Raw genomic sequence first — 13,517 nt, forward strand, 5'->3', positions numbered from 1 at the left:
ATAGTCATCATTTAAAGTTTTTTCCTTGTTAACCATTTTTATAGGCTGTGAATTTTAGATGTTTACCTAAATAAGAACCTTAAGTTAAATATATAGGTATTTTACCAGTAACTCAGGATTTAGATGTTTTTATTAAAGCAACTATATTAAATATCATATTTATCAAACATTTCACAATCAAAGATCATTCTGTTTTGGGCTGGGTTTATAGTTTTATAGTCCTTATGGCAAATTTTGATAACTTATAGTATTTGGCAGGGATAAGTATGAACCACTTGATCAATAAGTAGAAATGAAAATGCTGACAGTTCTTAAGACATTTCTAATATTACTTTACCAATACTTTTAAAACCAGCTTATTTATTAAATATTTTACTTAAGTCACATAAACTTGAAAAGCATGTGGTCTTATTATTTAGTTTTATGAGTATTCTTTAACTTTAAGACAATTTGGTACCTTGTGGCCAAATCACATAACAAAATACATGTACATGTGTACATGTATGTACACATTAAACACACACATACATGCTCATACAAACTAAGATCCTACAGCTTTTACTTTAGAGCTCTAGGCATGGGATACTAATACAAACTCACTGGTTTACAAAAACAATAACAAAAATTAAAAGTTGCATTCAAATAGTGGGTTTTATCTCAGTAGAACAGTAACAGCAGATTTAAAGCAGGCAGAGAAGAAAATAAAGAAATAGACAACTTAGGAACTCTTTAGTTGCAGGTCAACCCCTGGGCTCTGAATTTTTCCTTGATGTAATTTGTCCATCAGTTTAAAATGTGCACAAAATGACCATAATATGCAACCAGCTGGAGTACTAGAGAGCCTGGCATGCCCTCAACCTTTTCCATTTTACACAAATACTTGCAAGGAGAAGCTCCATAAAACCAATGAGGTGCCCCAAAAGGGGTCCTTCTCCTTGTCTTTCCTCATTCTGAGATGGTTTGTTTCCCACATTTTTTTCTTACAAGGAGAAACTGAGCTGTAGCCTAGGGTTTAGTGTAGTGGAGAGAAGTGTGCTGATTGAGTAGAACTCCACAGTGTGTCACTATTGTGTCATTTCTTCCCTCTTTCTCTCTCTGAAGGGCTAGCACCTTTAAGAGATTCAAAGTATAGAGTGACCAGCTCTTATATGTGCTTCTGGACAAGCCTTTTTAATTTTGGTGGAGTTTCCCTGTAGGGCCACTGCACTTTGCAGGGAGGTCAGCTCCCTAAACTATCCCACTTGCGCCCACTTGGTCACCCAGGGGCACCTTTTGGCTGGTGTGGGGAAAAGCAAGAGAGATCAGATTGTTGCTGTGTCTGTATAGAAAGAAGTAGACATAGGAGACTCCATTTTGTTCTGTACTAAGAAAAATTCCTCTGCCTTGAGATTCTGTTAATCTATAACCTTACCCCCAACCCCCTGCTCTCTGAAACATGTGCTGTGTCAACTCAGAGTTAAATGGATTAAGGGCGGTGCAAGATGTGCTTTGTTAAACAGATGCTTGAAGGCAGCATGCTCCTTAAGAGTCATCACCACTCCCTAATCTCAAGTACCCAGGGACACAAAAACTGCGGAAGGCCGCAGGGACCTCTGCCTAGGAAAGCCAGGTATTGTCCAAGGTTTCTCCCCATGTGATAGTCTGAAATATGGCCTCGTGGGAAGGGAAAGACCTGACCGTCCCCCAGCCTGACACCCGTAAAGGGTCTGTGCTGAGGAGGATTAGTATAAGAGGAAGGCATGCCTCTTGCAGTTGAGACAAGAGGAAGGCATCTGTCTCCTGCCTGTCCCTGGGCAATGGAATGTCTCGGTATAAAACCCGATTGTATGCTCCATCTACTGAGATAGGGAAAAACCGCCTTAGGGCTGGAGGTGGGACCTGCGGGCAGCAATACTGCTTTGTAAAGCATTGAGATGTTTATGTGTATGCATATCTAAAAGCACAGCACTTAATCCTTTACATTGTCTATGATGCAAAGACCTTTGTTCACGTGTTTGTCTGCTGACCCTCTCCCCACTATTGTCTTGTGACCCTGACACAACCCCCTTTTCTTTAAGCACCCACGAATGATCAATAAATACTAAGGGAACTCAGAGGCTGGCGGGATCCTCCATATGCTGAACGCTGGTCCCCCGGGTCCCCTTATTTTTTTCTCTATACTTTGTCTCTGTGTCTTTTTCTTTCCTAAGTCTCTCGTTCCACCTTACGAGAAAGACCCACAGGTGTGTAGGGGCAACCCAACCCTACATCTGGTGCCCAACGTGGAGGCTTTTCTCTAGGGTGAAGGTACGCTCGAGCGTGGTCATTGAGGACAAGTCGACGAGAGATCCCGAGTACATCTACAGTCAGCCGTACGGTAAGCTTGTGCGCTCGGAAGAAGCTAGGGTGATAATGGGGCAAACTAAAAGTAAAATTAAAAGTAAATATGCCTCTTATCTCAGCTTTATTAAAATTCTTTTAAAAAGAGGGGGAGTTAAAGTATCTACAAAAAATCTAATCAAGCTATTTCAAATAATAGAACAATTTTGCCCATGGTTTCCAGAACAAGGAACTTTAGATCTAAAAGACTGGAAAAGAATTGGTAAGGAACTAAAACAAGCATGTAGGAAGGGTAATATCATTCCACTTACAGTATGGAATGATTGGGCCATTATTAAAGCAGCTTTAGAACCATTTCAAACAGAAGAAGATAGCGTCTCAGTTTCTGACGCCCCTGGAAGCTGTTTAATAGATTGTAATGAAAAGACAAGGAAAAAATCCCAGAAAGAAAGGGAAGGTTTACATTGCGAATGTGTAGCAGAGCCGGTAATGGCTCAGTCAACGCAAAATGTTGACTATAATCAATTACAGGAGGTGATATATCCTGAAACGTTAAAATTAGAAGGAAAAGGTCCAGAATTAGTGGGGCCATCAGAGTCTAAACCACGAGGGCCAAGTCCTCTTCCAGCAGGTCAGGTGCCTGTAAGATTACAACCTCAAACGCAGGTTAAAGAAAATAAGACCCAACCGCCAGTAGCTTATCAATACTGGCCGCCGGCTGAACTTCAGTATCGGCCACCCCCAGAAAGTCAGTATGGATATCCAGGAATGCCCCCAGCACCACAGGGCAGGGTGCCGTACCCTCAGCCGCCCACTAGGAGACTTGATCCTACGGCACCACCTAGTAGACAGGGTAGTGAATTACATGAAATTATTGATAAATCAAGAAAGGAAGGAGATACTGAGGCGTGGCAATTCCCAGTAACGTTAGAACCGATGCCACCTGGAGAAGGAGCCCAAGAGGGAGAGCCTCTCACAGTTGAGGCCAGATACAAGTCTTTTTCGATAAAAATGCTAAAAGATATGAAAGAGGGAGTAAAACAGTATGGACCCAACTCCCCTTATATGAGGACATTATTAGATTCCATTGCTCATGGACATAGACTCATTCCTTATGATTGGGAGATTCTGGCAAAATCGTCTCTCTCACCCTCTCAATTTTTACAATTTAAGACTTGGTGGATTGATGGGGTACAAGAACAGGTCCGAAGAAATAGGGCTGCCAATCCTCCAGTTAACATAGATGCAGATCAACTATTAGGAACAGGTCAAAATTGGAGTAGTATTAGTCAACAAGCATTAATGCAAAATGAGGCCATTGAGCAAGTTAGAGCTATCTGCCTTAGAGCCTGGGAAAAAATCCAAGACCCAGGAAGCGCCTGCCCCTCATTTAATACAGTAAGACAAGGTTCAAAAGAGCCCTACCCTGATTTTGTGGCAAGGCTCCAAGATGTTGCTCAAAAGTCAATTGCCGATGAAAAAGCCCATAAGGTCATAGTGGAGTTGATGGCATATGAAAACGCCAATCCTGAGTGTCAATCAGCCATTAAGCCATTAAAAGGAAAGGTTCCTGCAGGATCAGATGTAATCTCAGAATATGTAAAAGCCTGTGATGGAATCGGAGGAGCTATGCATAAAGCTATGCTTATGGCTCAAGCAATAACAGGAGTTGTTTTAGGAGGACAAGTTAGAACATTTGGAGGAAAATGTTATAATTGTGGCCAAATTGGTCACTTAAAAAAGAATTGCCCAGTCTTAAATAAACAGAATATAACTATTCAAGCAACTCCAACAGGTAGAGAGCCACCTGACTTATGTCCAAGATGTAAAAAAGGAAAACATTGGGCTAGTCAATGTCGTTCTAAATTTAATAAAAATGGGCAACCATTGTCGGGAAACGAGCAAAGGGGCCAGCCTCAGGCCCCACAACAAACTGGGGCATTCCCAATTCAGCCATTTGTTCCTCAGGGTTTTCAGGGACAACAACCCCCACTGTCCCAAGTGTTTCAGGGAATAAGCCAGTTACCACAATACAACAATTGTCCCCCGCCACAAGCGGCAGTGCAGCAGTAGATTTATGTACTCTACAAGCAGTCTCTCTGCTTCCAGGGGAGCCCCCACAAAAAATCCCCACAGGGGTATATGGCCCCCTGCCTGAGGGGACTGTAGGACTAATCTTAGGAAGATCAAGTCTAAATCTAAAAGGAGTTCAAATTCATACTGGTGTGGTTGATTCAGACTATAAAGGCGAAATTCAATTGGTTATTAGCTCTTCAATTCCTTGGAGTGCCAGTCCAGGAGACAGGATTGCTCAATTATTACTCCTGCCATATATTAAGGGTGGAAATAGTGAAATAAAAAGAATAGGAGGGTTTGGAAGCACCGATCCGACAGAAAAAGCTGCATATTGGGCAAGTCAGGTCTCAGAGAACAGACCTGTGTGTAAGGCCATTATTCAAGGAAAACAGTTTGAAGGGTTGGTAGACACTGGAGCAGATGTCTCTATCATTGCTTTAAATCAGTGGCCAAAAAATTGGCCTAAACAAAAGGCTGTTACAGGACTTGTCGGCATAGGCACAGCCTCAGAAGTGTATCAAAGTACTGAGATTTTACATTGCTTAGGGCCAGATAATCAAGAAAGTACTGTTCAGCCAATGATTACTTCAATTCCTCTTAATCTGTGGGGTCGAGATTTATTACAACAATGGGGTGTGGAAATCACCATGCCCGCTCCATTATATAGCCCCACGAGTCAAAAAATCATGTCCAAGATGGGATATATACCAGGAAAGGGACTAGGAAAAAATGAAGACGGCATTAAAGTTCCAGTTGAGGCTAAAATAAATCAAGAAAGAGAAGGAATAGGGTATCCTTTTTAGGGGCGGCCACTGTAGAGCCTCCTAAACCCATACCATTAACTTGGAAAACAGAAAAACCGGTGTGGGTAAATCAGTGGCTGCTACCAAAACAAAAACTGGAGGCTTTATATTTATTAGCAAATGAACAGTTAGAAAAGGGTCATATTGAGCCTTCATTCTCGCCTTGGAATTCTCCTGTGTTTGTAATTCAGAAGAAATCAGGCAAATGGCGTATGTTAACTGACTTAAGGGCCGTAAATGCTGTAATTCAACCCATGGGTCCTCTCCAACCTGGGTTGCCCTCTCCGGCCATGATCCCAAAAGACTGGCCTTTAATTATAATCGATCTAAAGGATTGCTTTTTTACCATCCCTCTGGCGGAGCAGGATTGCGAAAAATTTGCCTTTACTATACCAGCCATAAATAATAAAGAACCAGCCACCAGGTTTCAGTGGAAAGTGCTACCTCAGGGAATGCTTAATAGTCCAACTATTTGTCAGAATTTTGTAGGTCGAGCTCTTCAACCAGTTAGAGACAAGTTTTCAGACTGTTATATTATTCATTATACTGATGATATTTTATGTGCTGCAGAAACGAAAGATAAATTAATTGACTGTTATACATTTCTGCAAGCAGAGGTTGCCAACGCAGGACTGGCAATAGCATCTGATAAGATCCAAACCTCTACTCCTTTTCATTATTTAGGGATGCAGATAGAAAATAGAAAAATTAAGCCACAAAAAATAGAAATAAGAAAAGACACATTAAAAACACGAAATGATTTTCAAAAATTGCTGGGAGATATTAATTGGATTCGGCCAACTCTAGGCATTCCTACTTATGCCATGTCAAATTTGTTCTCTATCTTAAGAGGAGACTCAGACTTAAATAGTAAAAGAATGTTAACCCCAGAGGCAACAAAAGAAATTAAATTAGTGGAAGAAAAAATTCAGTCAGCGCAAATAAATAGAATAGATCCTTTAGCTCCACTCCAACTTTTGATTTTTGCCACTGCACATTCTCCAACAGGCATCATTATTCAAAATACTGATCTTGTGGAGTGGTCATTCCTTCCTCACAGTACAGTTAAGACTTTTACATTGTACTTGGATCAAATGGCTACATTAATCGGTCAGACAAGATTACGAATAATAAAATTATGTGGAAATGACCCAGACAAAATAGTTGTCCCTTTAACCAAGGAACAAGTTAGACAAGCCTTTATCAATTCTGGTGCATGGCAGATTGGTCTTGCTAATTTTGTGGGAATAATTGATAATCATTACCCAAAAACGAAAATCTTCCAGTTCTTAAAATTGACCACTTGGATTCTACCTAAAATTACCAGACATGAACCTTTAGAAAATGCTCTAACAGTATTTACTGATGGTTCCAGCAATGGAAAAGCGGCTTATACAGGGCCGAAAGAACGAGTAATCAAAACTCCATATCAATCGGCTCAAAGAGCAGAGTTGGTTGCAGTCATTACAGTGTTACAAGATTTTGACCAACCTATCAATATTATATCAGATTCTGCATATGTAGTACAGGCTACAAGGGATGTTGAGACAGCTCTAATTAAATATAGCATGGATGATCAGTTAAACCAGCTATTCAATTTATTACAACAAACTGTAAGAAAAAGAAATTTCCCATTTTATATTACTCATATTCGAGCACACACTAATTTACCAGGGCCTTTGACTAAAGCAAATGAACAAGCTGACTTACTGGTATCATCTGCATTCATAAAAGCAAAAGAACTTCATGCTTTGACTCATGTAAATGCAGCAGGATTAAAAAACAAATTTGATGTCACATGGAAACAGGCAAAAGATATTGTACAACATTGCACCCAGTGTCAAGTCTTACACCTGCCCACTCAAGAGGCAGGAGTTAATCCCAGAGGTTTGTGTCCTAATGCATTATGGCAAATGGATGTCACGCATGTACCTTCATTTGGAAGATTATCATATGTTCATGTAACAGTTGATACTTATTCACATTTCATATGGGCAACTTGCCAAACAGGAGAAAGTACTTCCCATGTTAAAAAACATTTATTGTCTTGTTTTGCTGTAATGGGAGTTCCAGAAAAAATCAAAACTGACAATGGACCAGGATATTGTAGTAAAGCTTTCCAAAAGTTCTTAAGTCAGTGGAAAATTTCACACACAACAGGAATTCCTTATAATTCCCAAGGACAGGCCATAGTTGAAAGAACTAATAGAACACTCAAAACTCAATTAGTTAAACAAAAAGAAGGGGGAGACAGTAAGGAGTGTACCACTCCTCAGATGCAACTTAATCTAGCACTCTATACTTTAAATTTTTTAAACATTTATAGAAATCAGACTACTACTTCTGCAGAACAACATCTTACTGGTAAAAAGAACAGCCCACATGAAGGAAAACTAATTTGGTGGAAAGATAATAAAAATAAGACATGGGAAATAGGGAAGGTGATAACGTGGGGGAGAGGTTTTGCTTGTGTTTCACCAGGAGAAAATCAGCTTCCTGTTTGGATACCCACTAGACATTTGAAGTTCTACAATGAACCCATCGGAGATGCAAAGAAAAGCACCTCCGCGGAGACGGAGACACCGCAATCGAGCACCGTTGACTCACAAGATGAGCAAAATGGTAACGTCAGAAGAACAGATGAATTTGCCATCCACCAAGAAGGCAGAGCCGCCGACTTGGGCACAACTAAAGAAGCTGACGCAGTTAGCTACAAAATATCTAGAGAACACAAAGGTGACACAAACCCCAGAGAGTATGCTGCTTGCAGCCTTGATGATTGTATCAACGGTGGTAAGTCTCCCTATGCCTGCAGGAGCAGCTGCAGCTAATTATACCTACTGGGCCTATGTGCCTTTCCCGCCCTTAATTCGGGCAGTCACATGGATGGATAATCCTATAGAAGTATATGTTAATGATAGTGTATGGGTACCTGGCCCCACAGATGATCGCTGCCCTGCCAAACCTGAGGAAGAAGGGATGATGATAAATATTTCCATTGGGTATCGTTATCCTCCTATTTGCCTAGGGAGAGCACCAGGATGTTTAATGCCTGCAGTCCAAAATTGGTTGGTAGAAGTACCTACTGTCAGTCCCATCAGTAGATTCACTTATCACATGGTAAGCGGGATGTCACTCAGGCCACGGGTAAATTATTTACAAGACTTTTCTTATCAAAGATCATTAAAATTTAGACCTAAAGGGAAACCTTGCCCCAAGGAAATTCCCAAAGAATCAAAAAATACAGAAGTTTTAGTTTGGGAAGAATGTGTGGCCAATAGTGCGGTGATATTACAAAACAATGAATTCGGAACTATTATAGATTGGGCACCTCGAGGTCAATTCTACCACAATTGCTCAGGACAAACTCAGTCGTGTCCAAGTGCACAAGTGAGTCCAGCTGTTGATAGTGACTTAACAGAAAGTTTAGACAAACATAAGTATAAAAAATTACAGTCCTTCTACCCTTGGGAATGGGGAGAAAAAGGAATCTCTACCCCAAGACCAAAAATAATAAGTCCTGTTTCTGGTCCTGAACATCCAGAATTATGGAGGCTTACTGTGGCCTCACACCACATTAGAATTTGGTCTGGAAATCAAACTTTAGAAACAAGAGATCGTAAGCCATTTTATACTATCGACCTAAATTCCAGTCTAACAGTTCCTTTACAAAGTTGCGTAAAGCCCCCTTATATGCTAGTTGTAGGAAATATAGTTATTAAACCAGACTCCCAGACTATAACCTGTGAAAATTGTAGATTGTTTACTTGCATTGATTCAACTTTTAATTGGCAACACCGTATTCTGCTGGTGAGAGCAAGAGAGGGCGTGTGGATCCCTGTGTCCATGGACCGACCGTGGGAGGCCTCGCCATCCGTCCATATTTTGACTGAAGTATTAAAAGGTGTTTTAAATAGATCCAAAAGATTCATTTTTACTTTAATTGCAGTGATTATGGGATTAATTGCAGTCACAGCTACGGCTGCTGTGGCAGGAGTTGCATTGCACTCTTCTGTTCAGTCGGTAAACTTTGTTAATGATTGGCAAAAAAATTCTACAAGATTGTGGAATTCGCAATCTAGTATTGATCAAAAATTGGCAAATCAAATTAATGATCTTAGACAAACTGTCATTTGGATGGGAGACAGACTCATGAGCTTAGAACATCGTTTCCAGTTACAGTGTGACTGGAATACGTCAGACTTTTGCATTACACCCCAAATTTATAATGAGTCTGAGCATCACTGGGACATGGTTAGACGCCATCTACAGGGAAGAGAAGATAATCTCACTTTAGACATTTCCAAATTAAAAGAACAAATTTTTGAAGCATCAAAAGCCCATTTAAATCTGGTGCCAGGAACTGAGGCAATTGCAGGAGTTGCTGATGGCCTCGCAAATCTTAACCCTGTCACTTGGGTTAAGACCATCGGAAGTACTACGATTATAAATCTCATATTAATCCTTGTGTGCCTGTTTTGTCTGTTGTTAGTCTGCAGGTGTACCCAACAGCTCCGAAGAGACAGTGACCATCGAGAACGGGCCATGATGACGATGGCGGTCTTGTCGAAAAGAAAAGGGGGAAATGTGGGGAAAAGCAAGAGAGATCAGATTGTTGCTGTGTCTGTATAGAAAGAAGTAGACATAGGAGACTCCATTTTGTTCTGTACTAAGAAAAATTCCTCTGCCTTGAGATTCTGTTAATCTATAACCTTACCCCCAACCCCCTGCTCTCTGAAACATGTGCTGTGTCAACTCAGAGTTAAATGGATTAAGGGCGGTGCAAGATGTGCTTTGTTAAACAGATGCTTGAAGGCAGCATGCTCCTTAAGAGTCATCACCACTCCCTAATCTCAAGTACCCAGGGACACAAAAACTGCGGAAGGCCGCAGGGACCTCTGCCTAGGAAAGCCAGGTATTGTCCAAGGTTTCTCCCCATGTGATAGTCTGAAATATGGCCTCGTGGGAAGGGAAAGACCTGACCGTCCCCCAGCCCGACACCCGTAAAGGGTCTGTGCTGAGGAGGATTAGTATAAGAGGAAGGCATGCCTCTTGCAGTTGAGACAAGAGGAAGGCATCTGTCTCCTGCCTGTCCCTGGGCAATGGAATGTCTCGGTATAAAACCCGATTGTATGCTCCATCTACTGAGATAGGGAAAAACCGCCTTAGGGCTGGAGGTGGGACCTGCGGGCAGCAATACTGCTTTGTAAAGCATTGAGATGTTTATGTGTATGCATATCTAAAAGCACAGCACTTAATCCTTTACATTGTCTATGATGCAAAGACCTTTGTTCACGTGTTTGTCTGCTGACCCTCTCCCCACTATTGTCTTGTGACCCTGACACAACCCCCTTTTCTTTAAGCACCCACGAATGATCAATAAATACTAAGGGAACTCAGAGGCTGGCGGGATCCTCCATATGCTGAACGCTGGTCCCCCGGGTCCCCTTATTTCTTTCTCTATACTTTGTCTCTGTGTCTTTTTCTTTCCTAAGTCTCTCGTTCCACCTTACGAGAAAGACCCACAGGTGTGTAGGGGCAACCCAACCCTACAGCTGGGAGGACCAAAAGCCCCTTTCTCTTTAGAGCTGAGGAACTCAGTTTCTCATGTATCTACAAGAATGACAGTTCAGTTCCTCACACAAATGTACAGACATACCAATCGAGATTAATTTTGAGAGACAAGGCAATGGAGAAGACCCTTTAGAATGCACCACCAAACTCGACTTAGGATTTTCAACAACAACTTCTTAGGAGGGAAAAAACCCAGCTAAGACCACTTTCTGTAAACTGTCCTCAGCCACCCCTAATGTTGTAGTTCTTGTCCTCCTTTACACACACCAAGGTCAAATCTTCTCACAATACAAGGTAGCCTCTGATACCCCCACAAAGCCAAAGAGGTCAGTTAATGCAATACAAGAAAGCAGGGCTGTAGACCTAAGAAGAATCTGCCCATGACTCTTGAAACTCCACAGAGAAAACTGAACATGCCCCACAGGGGTGAGCGGCACCTTTATTCTGAGTTCTTTTTTTTTTTTTTTTTTTTTTTGATATGGAGTCTCACTCATTCGCCCAGGCTAGAGTGCAGTGGTGCTATCTCGGCTCACTGCAAGCTGTGCCTCCTGGGTTCGCACTGTTCTCCTGCCTCAGCTTCCCGTTTAGCTGGGAATACAGGTACCCACCACCATGCCTGGCTAATTTTTTGTATTTTTAGTAGAGATGGGGTTTCACTGTGTTAGCCAGGACGGTCTCAATCCCCTGACCTTGTGATCCACCTGCCTCGGCCTCCCAAAGTGTTGGGATTACAGGCATGAGCCACCACACCCAGCCTATTCTGAGTTCTTTAAGGAACCTGAGTCATTAGAAGCCTTATCTAGATTTTTTTTTTTCACTTGATACTGGAGATGGCCAAGAGTGGAGGAGGAATAGGGCAGAAGAAAAGTAAATGAAAGAACAACTTTTTTAAAGAAAGTAAGTGAACAGAGAAACCAACTGGATGTTTTTATTTTTCAGTTGCAAGGAATTTTAGCCGATTCAAAGGCCTTGCTCTCCATAATTTGGAATTCCTAATCAGATTTGACCAAGTTGGGTAGAGCCAGTCAAATCCAAAGGAAGACCAGAACAACAGCAAACAAAACAAAACAAAACAAAAAAACAAACAATGATTACTGAGTGCTCTAATGTTAAGGAGAAATTAAGACCAGTTGGTTGTCAGTTTTAACTTTTAGTTATTTAGGAGAATTTTCAAGACAAAATCCCAATTCAGCTACTTACCCAGGAATGGGGCCCAGGTTCAAGACTGCTATCTACCATCCTAGCAGCAGGGGGGAAAAACACCCTCAAATTCACCTTCCCTATTGGAAGTGAGCTGAAACTCCAGAAAGCAGTTGCCTCTTCTCTATTGCCATGGAAGCAGGAACAAGCGCCTTCCTTGTTGGAAGTGAGTAAAACTCCAGAAAAGGAGCTGTACAGCTAAATAAACTTTAAATCTCAACCAGATTTTGGGAGATTGGGGATTCTATGGAGAAGGGAGCTCCAGAAAATTGTCCTATTGGTTTGAGCAATAAAGATAGCTCAAGCTGGTGCCAGGCACTGACAGGAGATTTGTCAAAGGTCAGGAGCACCTCTACTCAGAATCCCTTTGAGGTTGCCAATTTGTAAACCAAAAGTATCTGAGACAGGTCTCAATCAGTTTAGAAAGTTTATTTTGCCAAGATTAAGGATGAGCTTATGACACAGCCTCAGGAGGTCCTGATGACATGTGCCCAAGGTGATGAGGGTAGAGCTTGGTTTTATACATTTTAGAGAGACATGAGACATCCATAAACATATGTAAGATGTATATTGGTTTGGTCCAGAAGGGCTGGACAACTCAAAGCAGGGGCTTCCAGATCACAGGTAGATTGAAGGATTTTCTGATTGGCAATTGGTTGAAAGAATTATTATGAATAACAAGGTCTGGGGCCTGTAAATCCCAGCTACTCAGGAGGCTGAGGCAGAAGAATCCTTGCACCCAGGAGCAGAGGTGGCAGTGAGCCAAGATCGCACCACTGCACTCTGGCCTGGGCAACAGAGCAAGACACTGTCTCAAAAGAAAAATAAAGAAAGGAATGCCTGGGTTGTGATAAGGGATTGTGGAGACCAAGAATTTATCATGTAGATAAAGCCTCCAGATAGTAGGCTTCAGAGAGTAAATGTTTCTTATGACTTAAAGAGTCTCTTCTCAGTCATTCCAAAAGGGAGGAGGTTATAATGAGGCATGTCTAGCTGCTCCCCTTCCCATCATGGCCTGAACTAGTTTTTCAGATTAACTCTGGGATGCCTTTGCCAGGAGGAGAGGTCTATTCAGATGGTTGGGCAGCTTAAAATTTTATTTTTGGTTTGCAAAGCCATCCATTGAATTCTTAATATTATTTTATTTTCAGTTTTATAATTTAAATTTTAAAAACAGTTTTATGTTTCTGCCAAATTCACCTCCTTATCTTTAATTTCCTGAACATGTTAATCATAAAGATTTTCAAGTCATATCTGAAATTCCAGTACCTTTATTCCTGTGTGTCTGTTTTTTTGTATATTTTCTTTCTCTTGTTTTTCATACAAATGTTATTTTCTTACATGCATAGTAATTTTTGCCCAATATTTTTTCATGAAAAATTTATAGAAATAATTTGAGAATCTTAGAAGGATTCTCTTTCTCCAGAAATGATCTACATCTGCTTCTGGCAGGCAGCTGGGTTGGAGGTGGATCACCTTAATTCAATGAGGTGTGGAAATGACTCAAACTTGAGGTTTCCTGCTTGTGAGGGTCAGTTTGTTTCC

General features: G+C 41.3%; 2 protein-coding genes and 1 pseudogene across 2 annotated transcripts in view; all 3 read left to right on the plus strand.

The window, feature by feature from the left end:
* Positions 1-13,517, plus strand: part of LOC129528278 (mucin-2) — a 53,128-nt gene that overhangs the window by 20,193 nt on the left and 19,418 nt on the right. The window lies entirely within an intron of this gene.
* LOC129528279 (endogenous retrovirus group K member 8 Gag polyprotein-like) lies at positions 1,299-5,198 on the plus strand (annotated as a pseudogene).
* On the plus strand, positions 2,280-10,663 carry LOC129528280 (endogenous retrovirus group K member 6 Env polyprotein). The gene is made up of 2 exons (XM_055368163.1): positions 2,280-2,356; positions 7,714-10,663. The coding sequence occupies exon 2, from the start codon at positions 7,731-7,733 to the stop codon at positions 9,828-9,830; it is 2,100 nt and encodes a 699-aa protein (XP_055224138.1). The 5' UTR covers positions 2,280-2,356; positions 7,714-7,730; the 3' UTR covers positions 9,831-10,663.

Source organism: Gorilla gorilla, chromosome 17 (genome assembly GCF_029281585.2).
Source record: "Gorilla gorilla gorilla isolate KB3781 chromosome 17, NHGRI_mGorGor1-v2.1_pri, whole genome shotgun sequence".
NCBI lineage: Eukaryota > Metazoa > Chordata > Mammalia > Primates > Hominidae > Gorilla > Gorilla gorilla.